This window comes from Ciconia boyciana, chromosome 6 (genome assembly GCF_034638445.1).
Source record: "Ciconia boyciana chromosome 6, ASM3463844v1, whole genome shotgun sequence".
Taxonomy (NCBI): Eukaryota; Metazoa; Chordata; class Aves; order Ciconiiformes; family Ciconiidae; genus Ciconia; species Ciconia boyciana.
Window position 1 is genome coordinate 2,972,535 of NC_132939.1, and position 27,247 is coordinate 2,999,781.

Below are 27,247 nucleotides of genomic sequence, written 5' to 3' on the forward strand. Positions count from 1 at the left end.
TAGTCTGTCTGCTCTTGGTTTTCTAGTTTCTTTCAGTCTGTATGATGTTTCATACTGCTCTGACAGGCAAATGTTATTTAATGCTGTGGGCTGTCATTCAGAACACAAAGGAAAATTCAGATCATGACATGGCATTATACCAATAATGGAGGGATTTAAACACTAAAATAGGAGCAAACAGCAAATGAGAAAGAGAGGTGAAGAAGGAATTTGAGAAAGAAATAGAGTGTAGTTTGTACGATTTTATGAAGTATCTAACTTGGCTGTTTGAGGGACAAAATCCTCCCCAAAATACACGCGCATCACATGGAAGTCACCTTGTGTCAATTTATATAGAATTACATCAAATCAAATGGAGCACAATAGGAGCAGCGGAAGATGGATTCAGCCATTGAAACAACATGAAAGAGTTCAAGTCGGTTTTCAGAATGAAAATTGAAAGTGTCACAAAGGAAAAGAAGTCCCCTCAAGACAATATTGGAAAATTAAACAGTAGATTTTCATTATTTGCAAGAACAGGTAACAATTGACAACTGACAACCAATGCACGGCTTAGACCTATGCAAGTACAAGAAGCAATACTATCTAGGCTTTGGATCTACGTTTCGGCAAAACCTGACAAATAAAGACTTATGTAGCTTCTCTTCACCCTGCATTGTTAGATTTTCATGGACCACAAAACCAAGAACAAACACAAATACAAGTAATAGCATTTTAGTAACATTTTAAATATACTTTTACTATTGTATTTTCTTCTCTACAGGGAACTTTACAATTATACAAATTATAAAGGACAGAAATCTCCCCAACAGCTAGCAAAAACGCAGTCATATAACCACTAGCTCGTTCCTTTTCAGTTCTTATTTGAGTGATGTTGCTAGGACAATCAACTGTTTCAATAACATAGTACTGGTATCTGAAAAAGAAGAGAGAAAAAAGGATGACTAGTATAAAATCATGCAGTAGAAACAATTCCTTCTTTCAAATAAGAATATTTAACTTACTAAAAGGGACATATGAGGGACATAAAAAGAATAGTTTCTATTTTTTTCTGCAGCTGTCACATATTGTCTGATGTTTTCCACATAAAATGTGTTCTATTTAATATTTATCTACCTCAGGATGCTTGTGAAGCTTAATTCACTGTTTGTGAAATGCTTTGGGATTCTTACTTTCACAAGATTATAGCATTATAAATTAATTATTTTTGTGACTATATTATCTACTAGTTACTTTTGCTGAGCAACCAGATTTTGCTTGTTGAGCTTGAAACGTTTCACCTGCAACATCTTGGGTTTGACACACTTTCACCCAACTCGACTATTCTGCGGGCTAGCTGATGGCCAGAAGCTGGTGGGTCTGTGGCTCAGGAGAGGACGTGGACACAGGTTTGGGTTCCAGAGGTTCCAGCAGTGACCACGCTTGGCGATGCAGCCGCGTCTCAGACACTGGGCTTCTTCACACAGACCTGGGAGCTTGGCAGCACAAGACCTCAGGTTTGCAAAAATTTCCACATTCCTATTGCAAAGCCAGGACTCAGAATCCTCCTTGAAGGTCTCAAAGGAAATCAGTTCTAGGGACACTGTTCTGGAAAAGATGTTTTTCTGAAATAAATTAAAATGAAACAAAAATACGCTTTCTCTGAAAACACATTTATTTTCAAGAAAATGTGGAAGAAACTTAAAAAAAATCTGGTATTTCCATATACCCTTAAGATGCAACACACTTTTTTGTTTTAATGATATTCATCTCAGTAAGTTTATTCTCCCACCTATGTGTACCATTACCTTTTTAATTTCAGTCCTAGTGGATTCTGATCATCCTTTAGAATCAGCCTACGGAGGCTGATAATATAAGCAGGTCTGTATTTGCCTCATCAGTGCTATTCTAACATTAATTCTTCTTCCTTTGGTAAACAGAAGACTACAAAGCAATTGCAAGCAATCTCATGTTGGAAGTAGTCAGTACCCTCATCTTCCAGGGTCCATGGTCTGATCCTACCAGCACGTACCCATGTGAAGATTCAGTGGTCCGAGTACTCCGGCTGAACACAAATTATTTTCCTGTTTTAGGAAAGCAAATTAAGAAGCTTGATCTCTTAATATTCTTTAAAAGCAAAGTATAGCTTCGTGTGCACGTGTAGTCCCAGACTGCCGGAAATGTTGACAAGATGGGCTCCAGCCAGTTGCCTAACCACAGGAGCGAGACGCCATCTGGGATGCCTTAGGGTAATGGGGACACCTGCCCAGGGCTCGCAGATGGCCGCACGCCGGCGAGGCCTGTGCTGTACTGGAGCAGAGGCTGAAGGCCCGGTGGCCTGAGCTCCCCAAGGCGTGGGGCACCTCTCCCGGCACGGAGCCCCCACCTCATGGTCTCCGTCTTAGACGAAGCGTCCCTACGAGACACGTTTAACTGCCGAGATGGCGCCGGGGGCTGGAGATGGCCGGCTGCCCCGGCCCCGCCGCTGCTCGGGGGACGTCGCGGAGGCAGCCTGCGGGATACGGCCTACGCCAAGGCCCCGGGGCTGCGGGCTGAGGCGGGGCGCGACAGCGGGCGGCGGGGTGATGGGCCGCCGCCCTCGGGAGGAGGCGGGCGGGCCGCGGCCGGCAGGGGGCGCTGCGGGCCGCCCCCCCGCCCCGGCGGCTGACAACGGAGCGGCGCGAGGGGCGGGCGCGTCCCCGGCAGCGGGCGGCGGAGCCGCGGGACGTCTCGCAAGATGGCGGCGCCCCTGGACATGGAGCCGTCAGCCCTCAGCCTGGAGCTGCTGCCGACCGACCCGCTGCTGCTCATCCTCAGCTTCCTCGACTACCGGGATCTGATGAGGTACGGGCCGGGCCCGGGGCTCCGCCGGATCCGCGCTGCTGGGGGGGAGGGAAGGGCCGAGCCCAGCGCAGCCCAGCCCAGCCCAGCCCAGCCCAGCCTCGGCGGGGGGTGGGGGACGCAGCGCCGGGCCGCGGGCAGAGGGGCGGGGCGGGGGAGCGGAGCCCCCCCGGCGGCGGGGCTCAGGGGGCAGGCGGGAGGCCCGGCGTGCGCTTGCCGGGTGAGTCGGGGCCGGCTGCCGGGGTCAGCGGGGCGGGGGGGAAGAGCTGGCGGGTGAAGCCCGTGGGAGGTGGGGTGAAGCGCTGTGGAGGAGGGAGGCTGCCGCGCCGGGAGCTGCCGGCAGCTCGGGTTTGCACAACTTTTCGGTGCGTGGATCGCTGTGCCAGCAAGCGGGGTCAGGGGAAGCGGGCTGGGGAGGGCTGTTGGAGGGACAGCAGGCAGAGCGCTCCCAAAGCGCTCGCCACTGTGAGGGAAAAGGCTTTGGCTTGTTCTGGAGCAGCTGCTGTGTGCAGGACATACGCTAAAGCACCGCTCCTTCCCAGAAACAGTGGTGGTCCTCGGGTTTTTGCCTGTTTTTTTTTAAGCAAAAGGGAATTTTCTCTGTTTTTCTCTCCCCCATTGTATGTTGGTTTTGTTTGTAGCTAAATCACAATTTAGAGATGAACCAATAACTGAATTTGTGAAATCAATAATTCTCTGAAACTGTTGTGTATCTATGGGCAAACAAAGGGCGGTCTTGTTGCCAGTAAATATATTCAATTCTTTGAATGAGCTGTTGTTTGAGGAAAACCAAACGAAATGGAATGGGACGACTTTTCAGGCAGAAAAACATGAATGAAAGTTGCAAGCACCTCTTGGACAGTTCACTAGTCCAAGAAGGTGAAGAGTCCCGAGCCATAGAATGAAGATGAGAACATGTTTTTAGCTAAAACCTTACCAATGAAGTACAAGCACTGACAGTGATTGGAGTCACAGTATTTAACCAAGGAGGCAGGAATAGGTACGAATAAAATAGAGTATTGTCAAAAGGGTTATTGTTTGCGGTGTTTCCCCCTATAAATATTAGTCAAGAAAGCTAAAGACATCAGGGAGACTTCTGTTAGGATAACAGCAAAAAGGAGATTAAGCATAAGCAAAAATTATACCAATTGTTACAAGTTCAGTATGGATGATTTAGTAGTAGTTGCTAATGGTGTAGTAAAGGCACGACCTATTTTTGTAATGTATTTGACAAAATGAGATGGATTTTGCTGTGCAAGCATAATTAAATACTGTGTAGCTTGCTTATTTATAAGGTCAGTAATGGCAGTTTTGCATAACTGGCTGTTTGTAGTACCCAAAACATTAATTGAGGAAATCTCTAGCTTGCTTACGTTTGGTTTAGTGACATGTATATCCTCTGACCATTGCAAACATTACAGTTTCCCTAGTATTCCACAGGTTGGTTAGCCTGGTGGTGGCCCTTAAATAATGGAAAAGCTGACCAGTGACCAAATATTTATCTAATTAATGAGAATGACTTTAATTGCATCTTTGATCATGTTTGATGCCACGGTGACGTCTTTCCTACCAGAAATTACAGGCTTGATTGATAAACACCGATACAATAGATTTCTGCAAGGACTTTGACTTTGGGATGTTTCTGTTCCACCACCATCCCCCCCAAAAAATAATAAAAAATCACCATGTCATGAATGAAGTTCTTACATGGCCAAATGTCAAGATTTGAAGTGAATGTGTTCATGTCTTTGTCTCATTGTGGGGGGGAAGGGTAATAGCAGGGCATATGGGGGAATCACTTTACTTTGTTCAGGTTGGCTTTGAAATACTAATACAAGTGTAGTTTAAACAGCTTATAATGGATATTGGGAAGGAAAAAAAAAATTGAATCGAGCAGACAAATATGAATAATTCTGTAGTCTCAGTGCAAGATGATGTCTCCAGCCCTGGACTTTGGCTGATTTTACTTATCAAAGATAAGACTGAGAGGCATCTTTATTTCAGTATGTAACTATGTCCGTTTACACCGTTGGTCTTTCTTACTTACCAATCTGAACTACACTGAAAAAAGCACAAAAAGCAGTAACTGGAAGCTTAGGTTTGGTAACCTCATTTGGGGTATTTAGATGTTAATCATAGCCATTAAAACACACACATTAACTGTTAGAACAAGCTACCAGAGGAGGTGATGTTGCCACATCTAAATTGGCGGTATCTTTTGGGGAGTTTTTTTAAAGCATAACTGATAATTCAGCTCAAACACAGAAGGAAAAAAGGTTTATTGTCTGATGTTCAGGTTAGATTGAATGAGGCAATAATTTCTTTTAAATTCTGTGGGTCTTTGAGTAACACAATCATTCCCTGCATTACTGCTCTGCACGTTGCTGATGCTTTGCCGCACATTCTTATTCATATAAGTACACTGAAATGTCTTGCCGTCAATACCAGTTGTACATTCCAGAAAGGCTTTATAACTGTAAAAGTAAATACAGGAATAGACTGTATTTGGTGGCACCTCCATCGCTGCTTTTAAAGAGCAAGTTAGCAGGCATCAGGAATATAGGCTAGCTTTTGCTATCTCCTTATATCAAGCAAGGATCAACTTAAAAATTATTTCTGAGGACAGTTTTAGACCTATATCCTACAGGTTTTTTAATACTGCATTTGCAATAATGCTGCATAATGCAGGATATGATTCTTTTTAACTTCCTGAAGTAGCAATGTTACCTGTAATGCAATGGCAAGAGCTTATATATGGTCTTCATTAGAGTCAGCTTGCAGTACTTATTTCCATGTGTATCATCCTTTGTAGTTTTCCTGTGTCTGTCTTTGTTTCTGGTCATGAAGTTTGTTATTTAAACAACTTAAAGTGGAAAGTAACTTTGTAATACTCAAACTGTATAGTTTCTGTAGCTTACCGTTTGAGTTTTCAGTAGTATGGCAACAGTGGAAAAGATAAGGTAGAGACAGACAATCCAGACAAGAAAGCGATTTAAATCATAATAACTAGCCTGTGCTACTGGAATGCTTACCACTAGAGGAGAGGAGTCACGCTGGAATCTTTCAGATTATGTTTACGACAGCGTAGGTCTACAGGATGACCTGCTTTACAAAATTACTTAATTGCTGACAGTTCTTGAAGCGTGTAGAAAAGTAGTTCACGACTTACACAGCTGTAAGGAAAACTTTTAACCATTGTAAGCACAACTAAAAAGGACAGCTAACTAACTTTCAAACTCTGCCTTTATTTCGTGAGAATGCAATGTGTAATATACTGGTCAGTATTTATCCCTGTTTATTTTACTCTTCTTTTGCAAGCAAATTTAATGATTTTATGTTTATAGTTGCTGCTATTTAAGTCGAAGATTAAATCAGCTATCAAGCCATGATCCATTGTGGAAAAGACAATGCAAGAAATACTGGCTTATTTCAGAGTAAGTGGGGTTGTTTTAAGTCTTTTTTTCTATGAAAATGAGGCTTATGTTATTGTGCTGTCTGTTTATGTCCACTTTACTTCCAGTAACTCATAAGACTGAATTGGTATTCACCAGCTTCAAACCAGTGAAGGGTTAGACGTATCAAAAATGTACATTCGTGGAACTTTTTTAGGAAATTAACAAGTGTTAAAAAGTTTTACGGATGGGTAGAGAAGAGGTGCCCTGTTAATGCCTGGATGGGTAGAGAAGAGGTGCCTTCTTAATGCCTAGGCTGAAGGAGAAGCTGCAGCTTGACCTTATCAGACACCAGATATTCTACAGAGGGAAGTAATAATCTGAGTGCTGTAATTACGAGTGGTACAACTGGATGGTTGTGTTAAGGGCAGCCGTGACTGGAATCACAGAATAGTTGAGGTTGGAAGGGACCTTTTGAGGTCCCATAGTCCAACTCCCCAGCTCATGCAGGGTCACGTAGAGCAGGTTCTCCAGGACTGTGTCCACTGTCCTATCAGCGAGCACTGCTGAGAAGAGTCTGGCTCCATCTTTACTCCTTCCCATCAGGTAGTCGTACACATTGATAAGATCCCCCTGAGCCTTCTCCAGGCAGAAGAGCTCCAGCTCTCTCAGCCTCTCCTCATGTGACAGATGTTTCAGTCCTATAATCATCTTTGAGGTCCTGCACTGGACTTGTTCCAGTACACCCATATCTTTCTTGTAATGGGAAGCCCAGAACTGGACACAGTACTACAGATGTGGCCTCACCGGTGCTGACTAGAGAGGAAGGATCACCTCCTTTGACCTGCTGGCAACATTCTTGCTATCGCTGCCTAGGATACCGTTGGTCTTTTTTGCTGCGAGGGTGCATTGCTGGCTCATTATCAGCTTGGTGTCTACCAAGACCCTTGGGTTCTTCTTGGCAGAGCTGCTTTCCAGCTGGTCGGCCCCCAGTGTGTACTGGTGTCTGGGGTTATTCCTCCCCAGGTGGAATCCACAAGCTGAATCCACAAGCTGACAAGGTTATTCCTCCCAAGCTGAATCCACAAAGATAAACATACTGTGCATATTTAATTATATGCAGCTTATGAAGATGTAACACAGCTTATAAAATTTTGCCTTGCGATTCTCCGCATAAAAATCCTAAGTGCTATTCTTACTGGAATCCAAACTAGAAAGGAAAATCCAGTGGGGGGCAGGGAAAGAAGGTAAGGAAATGGGAAGTTCAAACTGAGTACCTCAGTTTAGAAGGGGAACTTGGGGTGTGTATGGGGGAAGATGAGGAGGTTATAGGGCTTTACTAAGGAGAACTGGCTCTGGGGTTGGTTTCGGAGATGCTGGCTTCTCCACAGCCAAGAAAAACTGAGTAATGAAGGCTGTAGGTCATTTCTACAAATAACCTTTGGAGGGTGAAAATATGCTGAAACCTGTCTCACCTGCTGAGACATAATTCACTTTGGGTTTTTTTCTTTTACCTCTTTGGTTTGACGTTAGTTTATCTAACTTCCCAGATTAAACTTAATCTACTTTTTTTTCCCCTCAACTCTTCTTCAAGAAGTAAGATTCTTCTCTCCTTTTTAGAGCTAAAGAGATCTTAAAGGTGATGTCAAGACTTTTCAATTGTTACATTTTTATTTAGGTGTACGAAGCTGTATTAAATCTTTTAGATTCAGCGTGCTGATTGGAGTTTGAGGAGTTGGAATATATCCTAACACAAAGATGCAAGGGCTGCTGCAATTTGGAGGCAAGCATCCTTTGTCAGATGTTAGTCAGCACTTTTTTGGCAGTCTGTCTTCCCATAGCCCGCTGTTGTGCCTGTGAGGAGAACTGAATATGCAGTAATTCCTTAAGAAACTGACTTTCCAGATCAGCGTACAGAGTTCTCATTTAACTCTCTGGTTTACTCCTTAATCCTTCTTATTAGGTAAATAAAAGAGTTTGTGACTAATGCAGTAGACGAAAAAATGTGATTTTTTTTTTTTGAAGGCCTTCTCTGTGTATGTGTGAAAAGTGATCTCAATTAGCTATTCACCAGTTCTAAGATTTAACAGTACACAGCACTCTGTTTAAAGGAACACCATTTCTAAATTTTCCCCTGATACTAAGTACCCCAAATGTTTCCTAATTCTGTTCCAAGTTGCTGTTGAATAGATGCCGGAATTAATTGAGTTTGTGTAGCTTCACGTGGCTAAAGTGTTCCTGGCTTAATATTATGCATACTGTTTCTGCCAAATAGCAAATATTAACTTCTTGGTTTTAGAAGTCAAGCTTTTTAGGCTGGTATTTGAGCTTATTTTCTTCTTGTCCACTTAGAGAGGAGAAAAGTCAACGAAATCAGAGCTGGAAAGCCATCTTCATCAGTACCTACTCTGACCTAGGAAGATACATCCGGTACTATGCTACATTGAAAAAAGCCTGGGATGACCTAGAGAAATACTTAGGACAGCGGTGTCCTCGGATGATTGGTTCCTTGAAAGGTAGGGTGTAATACCTGCTTTCTCTAGTAGGTTGGCTGTCGCGACATTGTCTGTTATAAAGTTTCATACTGCTTTCATCCTAGCTGTGTGCCTCAATTACTGGAGCCCTGGAAGTCCGTAGATGTGCTTTCCTTTTCCCTCCAGTAAATAAGTAAATCAGACCACGTGTGTAGTCCTTGCCCAGTTTCTAGTGATCCATAGATTCTCTGAAGATTTCTTTTCGGAGAAGAAATCAAGATATTTTTTTTTCTAGTGACAAGTCTATCTTCTTTATCTCTGGATAATCAGGAAATGAATACACTTTTACTGCTTTTGTCTTTGGTTGCTATGACTGATTTTTTTCTGTTTGTTTATTATTATTTTTTAGTTTAATAACCCCATTACTTCAAGGACCTGGGACCTGTTGGTGTGATTTTATTTGTGAGATTTTCTTAAGACCTAATTAAAACACTTTCACCTGAAAAGAGGCAGTTTGAACTAAAGCCATAAAAAAGGAAGGGTTTTTTTTCTCTTCTGTAAGTCTTACCATGTTCCTCTAATGAAGGTAAATTAGTGGCTGAACAAGAATTTTTACTGCTCCCCCCCACCCCCAATTCTCTTTTCAAATTAAGTTTGTGTTTTAATACTTGAAGTACTTCCAGTGTTCTGGTTCATAAATCTTACCCAGCAAGACATACAGCAAGTTTGGGCTTTTCTGGTATAGGGACAAAATAGCTCTTACATTTTCAATTGTACTTCAGTCTTCTGTATGAAATTGACTGGTAGACCAAGATGTTTGATATAACATGATCTGTGAAATTAAGAGAAATCTATAGACAATGATCTCTTTCCTATGTAAATCTTGCAGGTTTCTTGGCTTGCTGGATAGTGCCTGATTCTTAAGTTTTGCTAAGTATTTGTGAACAACAGAACATGGTTAGAACTTAATACTTACTGTTTTCTTTAAAAATTTTTTTGTTTTGTTGCTTCTGAGTGTTAGTGAAGGAACGCCTTTTTAGGAAAAGGCCAAAAGGGTTATACGTAGCCTGAACTCTTGTGTAATGCCGTCCATAGTACTTGATGTAGATATCCATGCCTTGATTTCTGTAACTTTCATGCTGCTCTATCAAAAAGACAGACTTCACTCAGGTGTACAGAACCACTGAATTGTCAGTCAAATATTTTGTTAATAAAATGGAAAGTATCTGTGTTGGGGGTATTGAAAGGAAAAGATTTTACCACAGTTCTACTTTCAAAATCCTCCCAAGGAATTTGATGCAATGAAGCTTCTCTTTGTCTACAGAAAGACAAAAATAAATTTAAAATTATAAATTTCCACACTTGTATAGTGATGGCAGGTTTTAGCAGGAGCTCTTCCACAACTTAACCTTTTTAATACCATTTGTACAGGATCTTGTTTCAATGAATTGTTAAATTATGCCATATAAATGAAACTGATAATTAATATGAAAAGTTTAAAAAAAAAAATCACCCCGAAAACCTTGATGGGAACAGATCATACAGGCCACCCAGTTGATCTTTGGTAGAAGTGAGGGTGCGGAAACCCCCTGAAGTGTGGAAGTGTAAGAGTAGTTACTCCCCACCCCCTCCTGTTGATGACGATATGAAAATCCCCTTGTTACTACCCATTTATTGCTTCAAATTCCAGGTGAATGGTGGCTGCAGCCAACATTTCTTTGTTACTGATTGGACTGGAAACTGAAAGAAGCAACCCTTAGAATAATGAAACAGTAAAATCAATATTGCCTAATAGTTTTAACTGGGACTCAGTCAGCTAAAGACAATATTGTGGGGAAAATGTTCATTTCGCTTTACCTTCTGTTTAAGTCAGGCCTGTTGAGATTTCGTTGGATGGAGGTTGGTGCTGTATTAAGTAATCAGTTAATGTAATCAGCTTCCTTTCAAATTTATGCAGTATTCCTTCTGTGCCACCTAGCATACAATAAAGTCACCAAATACTGACTTGAGTCCATGTTTGTTTGATCAAGGCACTTAAAAATTCCATGCTTTGTATTTGAAATACTTGATTTTTAGAGATTCTGGCCACTAGCATGAATTTAATCAGTGGAAGGCCTTGAGACCATGCTAGCAGACAGCTGTGTCCCAAAGCTGGACTGAATTTATCTTGCTTTTGTATGTCTGTTAGTTCACTTTTCTCTGAATTATAAATGGCAAAATACTTTGAATTATATATTCCTTTTGTGATAACATAAAAATCCACAATGCTAAGGTTGCTGGGGCTACTTAAAATTCTCTTTGGCAGTTGAGAGCATGCTGTTGTCTCGAATGTACCTAATTTTTGCCTTATTTCTAGCTCTGCAGCTCTGATGAAATGATGTGAAATAAAGTTTTAAAGGAAAGGTCTTAACACAAATTCTAATATTCACCTTTGTCAGGAAGAGTATACTGGGCACTTGGGGGCAGAGTAGTGAAGCAGCATGAAATTTGAGAGTTTCGTAGGAGCAGCAGTTCTTGATTTCCCCCTCCAAAACTGCCACTTAATACTCTATTTCTTTTTGTACACAGAGAGTGTGCGGGAGGAAGATCTAGATGCTGTGGAAGCACAAATAGGTTGCAAACTCCCTGATGACTATCGATGTTCATTTCGTATTCATAATGGACAGAAGCTAGTTGTTCCTGGGTAAGGAGCGAAAACTACATACCAAATTATTAATTCCTTTTGTATTTCTTGGATAGTTTATTTATTAAAAAGATGTCTGCTGAACAGGATAGATGAAGCATTTAAATGTATTGTAACTGAGTGACCGCTTGAAGTGACACTTATAGAATTGGCTGTCTTCTAGTCTCAGAAGTAATTAAAAATGCAGTGTAGATTTCTAATTGCTCAAATTACTCTTACGCTTCAGTCCTTTTTCCTAGTGAAAACCTTTTTTTTTTTTTTTGTAATAACTAAAACTTCCAACTGTTGGACTTTTAATCATACCACTGCAAGTTGCTCCCCTGAAGTTTTGCTTTGTATTACATAAGTAAATTAGCCTCTTGCACTCTTCAGGTTTTGTTATTTAATAACTTTTTTCTTTAAAATGGCTAGGGAATAACTTTAAAACCAGGTAGTCATTTTAAGTAGAATCAAAATGTCAGTTCTGCAAATTAAGTTTTCTCAGTACAAGATTTTAGAATTTTATGCGGTTTCAGCAATTAAAAACTCCTTCTACATCAAGGTTAGAAGACAAATGACCAACATAGTTTCCTATCTTCCAGCTGTAGAAAAAGTTAGCAGGTCAGCACTTGATGAAGTGCTGCAAACTTTAGCAAAAGATGGAAAGCTAGGGCAAATCATTGCAGTGTCTGTAGGGGGCAATGCATCCATGTTGCTCTACTAGTAAAGAAAGTGCAACTTCCTCCAGTTCTAGTGTTGTATGTGCAGAAGGAATATGGGAAGCTGTATGCAACCATAAGGGTGACTTCTAGTTCTGTTTCTTTTACAGGAGAGATTTTTTTTAGAGAGGAAATAGGTGCCCTAGGTCTGTAGACTTCAAACAGAGCTCTGCAGGTTGTGTGCTTCCTGCTCTTCCTACTGCTTTTTCACTCCCACGAAGGCTCTACTGTGATGATGCGTCTGTGGAAGGGCTGTAGGAGCAGACATATGCCTCTGGGCTTGTCTTTCAGCTTGAGCAACTGCCAGTGGGCTGTGGTCCGTTGCTGTGCCCTCAAAGTGAGGGCCTGAGCCTTACACACAGGTTGACAAACCTTGTTGGTGGAGCACTGACAGGGGAACTAGTTAGGTCTGACATATGGGACCCTGGAGCAAGAAAGGCTGCCACACTGTGAGTGGAAGGTGTGGTCTTACTGTTGGGGAGAGACTTGCTTTCTTGTGGGAGATGAATACTGGAAAGATCAGGTATAGGTAGTGGAAGTCTATGCAGCAAGTTGTTGGCATGTTAGGTCAGAAGAAGAGGAGGTTCAAGACTAGTTGTCATTGTTAGATGCTGCAGGTTTCTGTGTTTGGGTGTTAGCATTGCTTTTTAAACTGTAGAACGTGCTAATTCCAGGCAAAACTCCATAAAGAAAAAGAGGAATGGAACCTGTTGGCCAGGATGGGAGCAGCTTATATCATGCTGACATGTGGCAGCTTGCACCTGAGTCACTGCTTTCATAACACCAGTAAAAGCTTAGCATCTGAGAACATCAGTGAAAGGCAAATTAGAAGGGAGTATGGGTGGGGAGGTGTACATTACAGGTTTGTGTACTCCTCTTATTGCTAAGGGCACTGCTGTAGTGTGTGCCCTTCTGGTTGATTACTTTGATCATGTTACCCCTTTTTATCATTCTTCCATTGTCTGCCCCTTTATTAAATCGAGTGTAGGTTGCTTGGGTTTTTTATTTTCACCCTAGCTCTTGTCTAGCCCAACATTCATATCAATGTTAACTTTAGCTTCCAATGCTCACCTCCATTCCTAATCTGTTACATGTTTCAGATTAGTACTACTTTTTTCCAAATGTATATGTTCTTTTCTTATGTATAGAGAGGCTCCTTTTACTGTCTTCAGCATCACTTCCTTATTGTCAAAAACAAACAACTAAAAGATCCCTTCCTTTGCTGTGGTGCTTACAAAAAGCTAGAGGAAAAAATTAGATAGACAGTTGATGGTCTTGCCATGTCATGCTGATAAATACTGTCTCATTCTTTTCTTGTATGTCTGTTTGCTTGTGTCTGTCTGCCTTAGTTTTTATACTGAGATTATAATCTCTCTGACTCAATAGTTATTTTCCTTGTTTACTTGTCAACCTTTTCTCCAAAGCATAGAGCACCTTGCTCACTGTAGTTTTGATCAATGACTGTTACTATAGCAGCTTGCTATTCTAATTGAAAAATCAAGGATGCTTTGATAGTATTGAAATGAACTTGCAAAAAACTTGAGATACAGAGCACTGGTTATTATTATATTATGCTACTGTAGGAAGCTGTGTCAGCTGTGGATCACTTCTTTGAAGTAGTTGCAGACGTGATGGGAATCACCAACACGGTTTAAAACGGTGCTTTGGGATGCACAAAACATACAAGGAAGTGTTTATCTTAGAGCCATCAAGCCTCCCTTTGTGAAGGTTGATGTTGCAAACTAATAACCTAGTTCAGCACCTGGATATTAGAGTTGGACTTCATCTAGGTCTAATGGGCATCTAGAGCACTGATAGAATCGATGCTTAGGAAAGATTTAAAGCTGTCTTTGCTTTGTCAGTGGTATCTTCTGTTTATTTTTCCTTTTTTTGTTCTTGTCTGTTAAGTTTGATGGGAAGCATGGCACTGTCAAACCACTACCGCTCCGAAGACTTGTTGGATATCGACACAGCGGCTGGAGGTTTTCAGCAGAGGCTAGGTCTGAAACAATGCCTTCCTCTTACCTTTTGCATTCATACTGGCCTGAGTCAATACATGGCCCTGGAGAGTGTGGAGGGACGAAATAAATACGAGATCTTCTATCAATGTCCAGTAAGGAAGATATGTTTATACTTGTGAATGTACTTTTCTAATGATTGATGGTGTCCCTTTGCATGTTATCAGATACCTGAAATATTTACATAGCATAAGGTGAATACTAAAAGATCATACTAGTTTGTTACTTGCCCCGGAGTTGCCATCTGGTTTTCATCAAAGCCCACAAGGGGAATAGTTTGTAAGTGAAACAAATTTACATGAAGTTGTTAATGGCTATAGCAATTTCTATAGGTTCATGATGGTGGACAACATTCATCCTTATTGGAAAGTATTAATTTAATTTGTTCAAACTATGGCAGGTATATACTCTTGCCCTGTTTCCATAAGGAAGAAAAGCTTCTCCATTATGGAAGATCAGCATCTGTATCTATCTCCTCCCCCAGATATGTTAAATGTAAACTTACTACAATAAATGATACCCTCTGGACTGTAAGCAAAACTTACTCTCCAGTGAAAAAACAAATTGCTCTTGAACAGCTCCTTTGTAGAACATAATTATTTTTCATAATTCTTATAGCTGTAGTATTTTAAGATAGGCATATTGTTGCTAGTGAAGCTTAAGGATATTACACCTAACAAGATTTTAACCCTCTCTCTCCTTGCCCATGCCCTGACAACCTCCCCACCCCAAAAAGAAAGCGGGGCGAGTAAAGGGTGTTTCTTGTAAAAAAGGTGGGGATCATAGAATAGTTTGGGTCAGAAGGGATCTTTAAAGGCCATCGAGTCCAACCCCCCTGCAAGGAGCAGAGACATCTTCAACGAGATCAGGTTGCTTAGAGCCCCGTCCAACCCGACCTTGAATGTTTCCAGGGATGGGGCATCTACCACCTCTCTGGGCAACCTGTGCCAGTGTTTCACCACCCTCATTGTAAAACATTTCTTCCTTGTATCTAGTACCTAAAATCTACCCTCTTTTAGTTTAAAACCATTACCCCTTGTCCTATCACAACAGGCCCTGCTAAAAAGTTTATCCCCATCTTTCTTATAAGCCCCCTTTAAGTACTGAAAGGCTGCAGTAAGGTTTCCCTGGAACCTTCTCTTCTCCAGGCTGAATAACCCCAACTCTCTCAGCCTTTCTTCATAGGAGAGGTGTTCCAACCTCTGATAGTCTTCATGGCCCTCCCCTGGACCCACTCCAACAGGTCCATGTCTTTCCTGTGCTGAGGACCCCAGAGCTGGACACAGTACTCCAGGTGGGGTCTCACCAGAGCGCAGTAGAGGGGCAGAATCACCTCCCTGGACCTGCTGGCCACGCTTCTTTTTGATGCAGCGCAGGATACGGTTGGCCTTCTGGGCTGCGAGCGCACCTTGTCAGCTCATGTCCTGCTTTTCATCCACCAGTACCCCCAAGTCCTTCTCTGCAGGGCTGCTCTCAATCCCTTCATCCCCCAGCCTGTATTGATACCGGGGGTTGCCCCGACCCAGGTGCAGGACCCTGCACTTGGCCTTGTTGAACCTCATGAGGTTCACGCGGCCCCACTTCTCGAGCTGGTCCAGGTCCCTCTGGATGGCATCCCGTCCCTCAGGTGTGTCAACTGCACCACTCAGCTTGGTGGCATATGCAAACCTGCTGAGGGTGCACTCGATCCCACTCTCTATGTCATTGATGAAGATATTAAACAGTACTGGTCCCAATATGGACCCATGAGGGACACCACTTGTCACTGATCTCCGTCTGGACATTCAGCCATTGACCCCTACCCTCTGGATGCGGCCATCCAACCAATTCCTCATCCACCAAACAGCCCACCCATCAAATCCATATCTCTGTAATTTAGAGACAAGGATGTTGCGGGGGAGCGTGTCAAAGGCCTTATAGAAGTCCAGATAGACGACATCCACAGCTCTTCCCTTGTCCACTGATGTAGTCACTCCATCATAGAAGGCCATTAGCTTGGTCAGGCAGGACTTGCCCTTGGTGAAGCCATGCTGGTTGTCTTGAATCACCTCCCTGTCCTCCATGTGCCTTAGCATAGCTTCTAGGACGATCTGTTCTATGATCTTCCCAGGCACAGAGGTGAGACTGACAGGTTGGTAGTTCCCAAGGTCTTCCTTTCTACCCTTTTTAAAAATGGGTGCAATGTTTCCCTTTTTCCAGTCACCAGGGACTTCACCTGACTGCCATGACTTTTCAAATATCATGGACAGTGGCTTGGCAGCTACATCAGCCAGTTCCCTCAGGGCTCTGGGATGCATCTCGTCAGGTCCCATAGACTTATGTACGTCTAGATCTTCATCCTGCTATGGAGTTCCTGGCTGTTTGTTTTCAAATCATGTAGCAATGAGATTTCTAGGGAAGGCCTTGATAATGGATCACTTGAAGGATGTTAAGATCACCCTTTGTATTATGCTGAGTATTTAAACCTTCTGGATAATGCGTGGGAACTTGGAAGGTTACTTACGCACTTCTATTTTGGTTCATCTGTGGACAGCCCTGCTTGTTTCAGGGGAGAATATGGTAGTACAGGAGCTGGGATTGTTTATCCTGGAGAAGAGAAGGCTCAGGGGGATCTTATCACTGTTTATAAATATCTGATAGCAGGGCATAAAGAAGTCAGAGCTAGACTCTTCTCAGTGTGCCTGGCCAGTGACAGAAGAACAGGCAATGGACACAAGTTGAAACACAGGAAACTTGATCTGGACATACACAAAAAATGTTTTTACTGTGAGTGTGGTTGAACACTGGAACAGGTTACCCAGAGAGGTTTGTGTAGTCTGGGCAACCTGCTCTAGCTAACCCTGCCTCAAGCAGAGGAATTGGACTGATCATCTCCAGAGTTCTCTTCCAACCTCAGCTGTTCTGTGCTTCTGTTCCAAGGCAATATTTTTGGGGGCCTTGTTTCTTGAATGATGCATTAAATCTGATTTTCTATGCATGAGCCTTAGTGGAATGTTCAAGGTGTGTATTCAGTGATCACGTGAGCACTCATGGGGACAGGCATGTATGTTTTATATATTTGAATATCTGGCTGGGAGTATAATGATGTATTAAGCAGCCAGATTTTAGGTTTAGTGAATATAGGGAAAGTGTTCTGTATGTTACATTTCAGGTATTGAATTTTAACCTTGAAAGTCTAATGCTCTCCTTCTAATACATCTATAACCTTCTTTTCCTTTTAGGACCAAATGGCTCGCAATCCATCTGCTATTGATATGTTCATTACAGGTAACACTTCAGATAAAATATTCTGCAAAATGCTTTAATTGCACTGTTTAGAAAATGCATGTCAGTATGACTTGAACAAAGCAAGCATTCTAAATTTTCTGTGCTACTTGTAAGATTCTAACCTACTTGAGGTTACTCGAAATGAGATGCAGGTTTTCTCTATTAAAGCTTGTCCTTCTGTGTGTCTTGTGTACAAATCATTCAGTGTACTAACCTGTCTAACAAGATGAGCAAAACCTTTAAGTTAGCCATCATGGGAGTGATGTAAGCAGTTATTAAATACAACACCCAAGTGGACAGAAAGATATATTTTCCCCCTCCCAGTGGTTTTTGCAACCATGTTAGAAGTTGAAAATATTTTGCGTCCCTTAATGAAATCTAATTAACTATAAACATAGCTGCAGAAGAAAACCTTTCTGGATTTTTGATTTGCCTGATTGCTTTGTTCAAAGGATAAAGGAGGGAAGGGGAAAACTGTGTAATTGTTGTTTGGGTATGTAGTAATCTGTTGTGATCATCTGTCTGACGTGCATTGACTGGAATAGTGTTTTGATTGTTTCTTTTTGTTAATCCACTGGAATCTGGTAATTGTGGCTACGTCTAAATTAATTCCTTTCACTCAGTGGGAAAGCAGATGTGTAATAAATGGCACCGAAATTAATATTAAAATTTAGCCTTGCACTTTTCTTACGAAATATGTATTAATACTACAGTGAGAAACCACATTAGGCAATTGCTATACCATTGCTGGTTTGGATTGAAGGTAGTCAAACTCCTAGCCACGCTAATTTTAGGAAACCTTTCTATGTACTGATTGATTGTATGAACTGATTTCAGTGTGAAGTAGTCAACCTGTTATGTGTTTTACAAAGGTCATTGCAGAATGCATTGTGTGCTTTAGAACCATCATAGGAAAGAGACAGCAAAAGCTCGAGAGTTTGGTTACTTGCTTCTCTCCACCTCAGGATGATGTAACACTTTAAAGCTACTCTCTGGTGAATTGGTATTGCTGCTCAAGGTTGCTGCTTTTATGGAATTGAGTCAATGGTGAGGTGATCTGATATCATATTTAAATGTATTCCATTTGGCTGAAAAGGTTAATCTTGGCTTGTTGCAGAGTGGAGGGGAAGTTTCATATGCAGCATTTATCTTGTCATTTTGAATGTGGCAGGGTAAATTGGTCCACTTTCTCCATTTGGAGTTACTTTATACAAGGTTTGCATTTTGTGGATTAGTGGTAGAAAGGAGGATAATAAACTTGGAGTTCCTTAGACTTCCAGAAGATGAAAGGACAGTACACATAGCTCTTGCTCAAAGGAAGAAGTGGTAAGTACACTTAATATAACAGGAGCGATAGTACTTGATAACACGTCAGTGAAGGTGAGGATAACGCTTTCTTAGTATTTCAGCGTAAATCCAGTTTTGTATCGGTAATATTGACAAATAGTTGAAGAAGTCTGTACTTTTCTATTGAACTCTATATTGCCATGCTTGGAAGATTTATGGCTGAGAAATTCTTTTACGGAGAGACGGTATGTCTTGTATGAAACTCTCTTTGGGAGTTAAATGTGACAGCTTGACTGTCTACTTAGAAATCAAGCTGTTCCTAAATAATGGCTGTAGGTGTGTGAAAAGCTGTTCTTGGACAATGGCTGTAAGTGTATGAAAATCCCAGGTTCTTTGGAATGACATACAGCCTTAGTCTTTTGGGTTTGTAGTAAAAGTGCAGAGTATGTCTATGGCTCATCCCTGTTTTTAAGGAGAGGGAAATTCTGCAACTTGCTAGCATGTTTCTTAGAAACTCTATTCATATGGAAACCTGCATATCAAAACTAAGTCCATAAATCCACCAGCGGGCTTGCACGCCTCTTGTAGCTAGAATAGTTGGAAGTAACTGTACAAGTAGTATAGGCCACTGCACTTGTCTTTCCCAGTCATAGCAGAAGAGTTATGAGCAAGAAACCAGATGAGAGACACCAGCATTTGAAGACCATGATTATAATGTGAAATATTTAGCTAAGAGATTCTTTGTTTGCTGTGTCATTTCTGGAGTATGCACCCTTAACTCTTAGTTCTTGGTTGGTTTCTCCAAATGATCTGTGTTGGTAGAATGGACTGGAATATTGACTGACTCATCTAAGTAAGTCTGAGAGTTTATTCTAAAAATATTCAAAGCTTTAAACTGTTTCCTTGAAGTATTTATTGTAATGTGCTTAGTGGTAAATTTGCCTGTCCTTATGAATACTTTTCTTCTTTGGCATCTAGGTACATCTTACTTGGAATGGTTTACATCCTATGTAAACAAAGTTGTAACTGGTGGTTATCCTATCATCAGAGACCAGATTTTCAGGTATTGTGACTGGGATTTATAACCTCACTGCAAGGTTTTGATGCTTCTTTTAGAATGCTGACCTCTTTCCAAGTATTTATGCATATCTGATACAAAAGCTGATGGTGGAGAGAGGAGAAGGCCTGTGAAACTTATTGAAGATAAAGCTGTAAAACAGAATGCTTAAAGGAACTTTTTTTTTTTACCAGAAGCTTCAGAGTCTGTAACTTTGCATTAACAGGACCAGAATTTTGCATTATAACTGATCTGAAGCTTAGCTAGCAGCATAATATTTATTCTGTTTGCCATGAGTGTGCTGCTGCTGCAGGACTGTTCTGAGTCATTAAAAAAGTAATTGTTTCAGCAAACTGGTCTCTAAAATAACACTGTTGAATACTTAAATAAACAGAACTTGTTCTAGTGTGTCCCGGTTTCGGCTGGGATAGAGTTAATTTTCTTCCTAGTAGCTGGTATAGTGCTGTGTTTTGGATTTTAGTATGAGAATAATGTTGATAACACACTGATGTTTTAGTTGTTGCTAAGTCATCCTTACACTAGTCAAGGACTTTTCAGCTTCTCATGCTCTGCCAGGTGCACAAGAAGCTGGGAGGGGGCACAGCCAGGACAGCTGATCCAAACTGGCCCAAGGGCTATTCCATACCATGGGATGTCATGCTCAGTATAGAAACTGGGGAGTTGGCCAGGGGGCAGCGATCGCTGCTTGGGGACTGGTTGGGCATCGGTCGGTGGGTGGTGAGCAGTTGTATCACTTGTTTTTGCCTGGATTTTGTTCCTCTCTTGCTCTCTTGTTGTTTCCCTTCTCATTACAATTTTTTGTTTGTTTGTTCCAATTATTAAACTGTTCTTATCTCAACCTGTGAGTTTTCTTACTTTTGCTCTTCTGATTCTCTCTTCCATCCCACCATGGGGGGAGGGTGAGCGAGCAGCTGTGTGGTGCTCGATTGCTGGCTGAGGCTAAACCACAACATGGTGTTTGAATCTTCATGCACTTTTAATTTCTTCTAAATAATAAGCAGGAATCTTAATTCTGTCAAAGTGAGATGCTATAGAACCAAGTTCCTGATCTGTAAATTAATTTGCTATAGGAGTTGCTAGGTTTTGTTTTTTAAATAGTGTAACACATCCTTATTAAACAAGTGTGTCTTGATTAACTTCAGATCAAATTATACACCCAGCTTAATACAAGCATTAATGGAGGTACAAAATGATCCATAGTTGTATGAGTTTAGGTGATGGGGAAGTATACATCATGAAGACACTGCATACATCCTTTATTTAACTGCCAAATGACAAGTTAAGAATTACTTCTAACCTAGCACCAAGTGCTCTTATTAGTAATTAACTAATCACTTTACATGTTTAGCTTTCTGTATTGAATGTACAGAGCTATTTGCAGAGTTAATGTTTTCCTTTCTGTAGGTATGTACATGATAAAGAATGTGTTGCTACCACAGGAGATATTACTGTTTCTGTGTCCACGTCTTTTCTACCTGAACTCAGTTCTGTGCATCCACCACATTATTTCTTCACTTACAGAATCAGGTAAAAATAACAACTGAATTAACTCTCACAACACAGGATAGACCTATGTAATGTTCAGAGCATCAGTTGTTGCGAATTTATGCACAGCATTCAAAATCGTACTAAAATGATGTACACAACACGCTGTACTTTTTAATAAAAAAATACTAAATCATTACCTGGTCAGGTACACAAAGTACCAGTCAAGTTGGTAATTGGTAAAGTACAGTGATGGGTGGGGGAAAGAAGTTACAAGTAATTCTTGTGATTTAGAAAGGGGTAAACAACAATAGATAGTGAAGCAGAGGCATGGAGATGGATCCTGACAACTGATTCAGTATACTTTACCTTAGTGGTGTTTTTTGCCCAGTCTACTTTGAGAGAGATCCCAAGGATACTAAAGCATTTCTTAGAATGTATGAAAGTAGTTAGATAACCATTAAGTATGCTGTTCGGCTTCTAGAATTGAAATGTCCAAAGATGCTCTTCCTGAGAAGGCTTGTCAGCTGGACAGTCGATACTGGAGAATAACAAATGCCAAAGGTGATGTAGAAGAAGTTCAGGGTCCTGGAGTAGTTGGTAAGTGAAAGATTGCTTTTATGAACCCAATAGAGAGAGTGTTTTTGTATTTAACGTACATGTTATGAAAGTTACGTTATTAGCTGTTCATCATGGTGACAGGGGGTAGTAGTCGTATGGTTTGTATCAAAATCATTTTGTTGCTTGAAAGAAAGAGATGTGTATCCGTTTCATCTTTAAAGTTGTTTTGCAAGGGATGTGCGAACATCTCGATAGTTAAATGTTCTTCAGACAGTTTTTTAATATCAGTAGTTGCTCAGAATCATTTATGCATCCACTGGAATATAAAATGATCTGCCTGAATATGTTGTGGAGTGCAAGTGCTTTTGCAAACTGCTAAATTGTAGTTCTACTTCAGTCCTTACTATTGTGATCTAATATTTTACCAACAGGGGAGTTTCCAATTATCAGTCCAGGGAGAGTCTATGAATATACCAGCTGTACTACGTTTTCCACAACGTCTGGATATATGGAGGGGTATTACACCTTCCATTGCCTCTACTACAAGGACAAATTCTTTAACGTCACAATTCCCAGATTTCATATGGTGTGTCCAACATTCAAGGTGTCTACGGCACGAATGGTAAGCAGAGATGCAGTTGTGCTTATCCTAGTTTTTTTTTCTCTGACCTCCTGTTTTCAGAGAACACTTGGATTCATTTTAATAGGACAGTGTAACTGTGTGTTTAAACTGCAATGCCGTGTCACTTTTCAGTTTTGATTATTTTCTTTAAAATCGCTCTCTTTTTCAGAACCATTTCTCAAAAAAAAAAAAGCAGTCTAAAAGTATCACTTAGTCTGAGACTTTGACAATTTCCCATTATATGAATTCTTTTCAGCTTCTGGAATGTTCATCAATAAGAAAACTCTTCTGTTGCAAAAATTACAGTACTGAACAGTATTCAGATGGATAACTCCATACAAAACGTGGTCCAATTAAGACTAAGTCTAGCAACTGTAGTAATCTCTGTAGGCACTTTGTACATTGGTAAGGCCATGTATCCTCATTGCTTTGACATGGAATGCTACCAGTTTAATTCAAGACCTTCAGCCCTAACTTTCATAGGACGTTGTACATGGCTATGGGTCTTCGTCCTCAAGTCCTCACCTCTGTCTGGTATCAAGGTCAAACCTCGTTGTGTCTGTGAGATCGGGGCCCTGTGGGTTCTCGACAGAGGTAGAATGTGACCATTCTGTTGTCCAGTGTCTGAACACAAGTGCCCCTCAGGATGCACAGAAATATATATGTGTGTATCCATCTATTGGCGGCTTATGACAATAGACGCATCTATATGTGTCTATTCAGGGCATATTTCAGAGGTATATCTGATTGTGCAGACTACAGCAGTGTTGAGTTTTGTTTGCTTGTGTTGTTTTAAGGAGCTGTCTCGGTTCTTGATTTGTACCTAGAAACATGGCATGGCATTAGCTGTTTAGATTTCATAGTTCTTTTAAATATTCCATCTTGGTATGACCGCAGTGTTGTCTGTTTTAGCCATAATGGCATATCTACTTTCTTCAACAAGAAATGTTTCAGTTAATGACAATTTAAAAATGATAGCGGTCTGCCTGATATTCATTAGTCCTCACTGAGCGTGCATTCCATAAAGTCACCTAATGAATTCACAAATCAGTAAGCTGTTTAGTGTACTGCTAATTATAATGTAGTTTTAGTTTGGAGATTGCAGGTGAACTATATAATTTCTCCCTTCGCTTTGGCCCTTTTTGAGAAGAATGCTTTATTTATTTTATCAATAGCATAGCCCTTATTTAGTCACTAATTCAGATAGAACTTGAAAGTTTTTGTGCGAGCATTGAGTCTTTTCGCGGGGGTAGACATCTGCTTGGACACTTTCTCATGCATTTCAAGGGATTTGAGACGCTCTTGTTACCAGTGGCTCTAACAGTAAGTGCCAGCAGATGTCGTGCTTCAAACAGAAAACGGCATCTCTTAACTCTTGCTCACATTTATGGGAGTTGTAACCTCCTTCCTTTCCGTTGACTGTAAAAATAATTTACTTTTCTGTTTTGCTCTACCTCTGTTCTAAAGGTAGTAATGACCCTCTGTGTTTAAACGACTTTAAAGACAACATAAGTCACCAAGAAAATTGGTACAGCTAAGATACTGAATTGTGGCTTTACATTGTTGTACATATGAAATAATGAAGGCTAATGGATATTTACTGAGTTCAAGGTTAAGTAGTTTGGCAAGATGATCTCTATTGCAAATTAAACTTTGTAATTGTAAGGAGCTGGTTTTAGGACGTAAAGCACAATGTCCTTCAGCTAATTGATGCGATAATGCAGATTTCAGGTTTTTCTAGGCAATTGTTAGTTCTTTCTTATAACTAGCTGGAATAGAAGTTTTTAATTAAATATGGATGTGTTTTGTATTAGGAAATAAATCATAATGAATATGCAGTGGATGAAGATGAAGATTCCACAGACACTGATGAATATGAAGATCGACGTAGAGTGTTGGACATTCCTGCACCTTCTGGGCGCTGCCCACGTCATACCTGATGGGATTTTTTTCAAAACAAAATAAACTGTTTTCAGAAGCTGAACTCTTTGGGGCTAGTGCATAAGAATATTTCTGACTACGATAAATGAACTTTCTGTTGCACATCAGGGCAACTAGCATGAATGTTGGTGCCAGTTCTAATATTCATCAGAGTATAATTTTTTTTTTTCCTGGTTTGAAGTGGGGAGGGGGCTTGGGGGGGGCAGGGGGAGGGAGGAAGAGAAAGAGAAAGGTGTTTGGGCTTTGTTCACTTTTTTCTGAAGTGCGAAACAGCTTGATAGTCCAAGGTAATCATATCTGACATTTTTAAACTATTGCCTATTTATGATCATATTGCAAATATGGTGTGGGGATTTGTTTTTATACAAGCATTTAAAATTAGCAATAGACAAGATGGCAAAAAAGGTGTATACTATTGTCCTTCCTCATGAGTTTCTACTCTTGAGAACTCCTGCTAAGAATGAAACTTGCAGTTTGGTCTGTGTATCCCATTTGGGTGAGATCAGGTGCTCTTATGCTCTTTTTTTTTTTTTTATTAACATAGAAGTACCAGAAAATTCTGGTCATCAAATGCATAAATTAGGAATGAAACTGGCCTTATTTTTAGACAATCTGTCTTTCAGCTTAATTTTATGCTAAGTGACTCTGATTGGATAATGCCGTTTGGAATGTAGTGTACATGCATAATCTGCCACTCGGTAACCAAGAAATTTCTCAAGGACTACAAAGTATGAATTTGTAAATACGTTTTGAGTTTTTTCTTTATATGATGTTTGCTGTTCAGACTTTGTCATAGGTGACGAATTTATGTTAAAGTATCATGTTTCCCTAAATCCTCTATGGATTTTTGTAACTATGCCTGAATAAAAAAAGAAAACAAAAAAAAAGGGGGGGGGGAGCCTGACAGAACACCAGATGACTAGAAACTTTATATTTAAAGAAGTATCTGTTTGCTTTATCACTTTTATTTTGTTTCCATTGTCATTAATAAACAACTTAACTGCCTCCTTTGCTCTGAAGTGCTACATGGGACTCCTCTTGCCAAGGCTTGAGCAATAACTGTTTAACTAGCATTGCTGTAGTCAGTTCCTCTTTTTTTCACATCCAGGTTTAGGACCTTCTGTGAGGAAAACCAGCATATTGTGGTTCCAACTGAAAGTTTCCATTATTGACTAATTACTGCTCATCCAGAAAGCCTGTTTTTTTCACAAGTCATAGTATTAGATTCTCCACGTGCTCATCTTTCTCTAGTGCCACGCAGCATTTGGATCTTCCACAGTGGTACAAGGTAGAAAAGCAAATATTGAGTATGATCCCTACAACAGCTGTTCAGGTGAAACATCTAGAGAAGCAGGAAACTGTGTTGTCCCTCACAGAAGTCTGAACAGCGGTGTGAATTGCTGGAGTGGTTTAAAAACATTTCCATTTTGAGGATTACTCAGTATTAACTGTGAGGGGGGAAAATGCAATGTTTGTGGTGTAATGCTTTTTCTTCAGATAAATTTCATCATCTGTTTAAAAGGATGAGTGAAAAAAGGGTTTAGTGCAAGTAAAACTTGTTCCAGTGCTGTAAGTCTGTTGTGTGTTTAAGGACAGATCACTCTCATGGTTGGAGGCTTGCTTGGTACTTTACCAGGATCTGTATGTTCTAGCTAAGTGATACCAGCTGAAGGTCACAAGGCTCTACAGAAACACTCCCAATTTTTGGCGATTTTACTCTTCTCAGGGGGTGTTTCTCCGTTGGGTTGTTAAAGAGAAACTATAATTATTGCTTACTGTAGAAGCAGCCAAGATACAGGACAGTGCTATTCTGCCAACTTCTGAGCACTGCGATGTGAGGGTTTGAGGCCTCTGATCCAAGCGCAACTGGCAGTCACAGGACTCGTGCAAACTGCAGATGTATGAAGTGAGAAGGTATCAGGTAGGGGGAATGGCATGTCGCCATTCTTGTGCCAAAAGTGTATGTCTCTGTAACAGGAAAATGGTTATTCCATTGCTTCGTGCAGCTATTTTAGCACATGGCATGTTGCCTGAAGTTACCAGATGCAGTGTTACTGCAAGTATTCTAACTCTTCATTACGCGCATTTGAAGTAGGGCTTGTGCCAGTGGTTCTCCTCACCCCACCCAAAACTCTGAAGTTTACGCCAGATTGGTATGAAAAGTGAAGCAGATGAGTCTATTGAAGAAAACAAGGGATCGGTTATGTGTGCCAGCGCTGCTGGACTGTAGAAATCTTCACTGAGAAAGCAGGAGAGAATTGACTATCTGAGTCAATCAAGATCCTGCTTCAGAAGACAGCACTTCACCAGTGCCCTGGCTGATTCAGCAAGCAGGTGGTGGGTAGGTGTACTGGTAACTGGCAATATAGCGCACCCAACTGCTAAATGCTTCCTATGGTGGTTATAATCTGTGCAATACGCATGCACAGATTATAACATACAACATATATATGTCCTTCCCCTTGGCCACCATCCTTCAGGTTCAGCCTGAAGTTCTATGAGCTTCTCCTGACTCGGATCCTGACTGATACTGATGCTTGGTTAGGATTTCTCTTGACAAGGTTAAATAAGCCTTGTTGAACATCTATGAAGTCAGCATATGGTTAAAAACCTAGCACACTCAATGCAAATATGTAACTAATCTAGTCGGGTTTTTGTTCATGGAAAAGGCCTACGCTGACAGTCTCATATTTATATGTGCACTATAGGATTCCTTCAGCATTTTTGTGGGCTTTTGCTGACTGGATGGTTTAATGGAGAGAACCTTTGGCCCTCATTTCTTTGCTGTGATTGCAGCACAGAAGAGAAAAACAAGTGGTGTGCCAGCCAGTGGGGAAAAAAAAAAAAACCCCACGAACCCAAAAGCTGCTCCACAAGTTATTCCAGCGCTGGATTTTTTTCCTTGTCATTGTTTAAAGTAA

The 27,247-nt window shown here is 40.9% G+C and overlaps 1 protein-coding gene and 1 long non-coding RNA gene across 2 annotated transcripts; one reads left to right on the forward strand and one right to left on the reverse strand.

Moving 5' to 3' along the window:
* Window positions 1-2,672, reverse strand: LOC140653124 (uncharacterized). The gene is made up of 3 exons (XR_012043018.1): window positions 1,788-2,672; window positions 1,281-1,587; window positions 1-916 (listed from the first exon to the last, which is right to left on the reverse strand). It is a non-coding gene; the product is annotated as an uncharacterized lncRNA (long non-coding RNA).
* FBXO3 (F-box protein 3) lies at window positions 2,624-25,331 on the forward strand. The gene is made up of 11 exons (XM_072864840.1): window positions 2,624-2,823; window positions 6,165-6,254; window positions 8,565-8,728; window positions 11,255-11,369; window positions 13,976-14,180; window positions 17,307-17,352; window positions 19,618-19,702; window positions 21,122-21,244; window positions 21,687-21,802; window positions 22,195-22,385; window positions 24,200-25,331. Exons 1-11 carry the CDS (start codon window positions 2,717-2,719, stop codon window positions 24,323-24,325), a joined length of 1,368 nt encoding a protein of 455 aa, XP_072720941.1. The 5' UTR covers window positions 2,624-2,716; the 3' UTR covers window positions 24,326-25,331.
* Window positions 25,332-27,247: the final 1,916 nt, after the last annotated feature.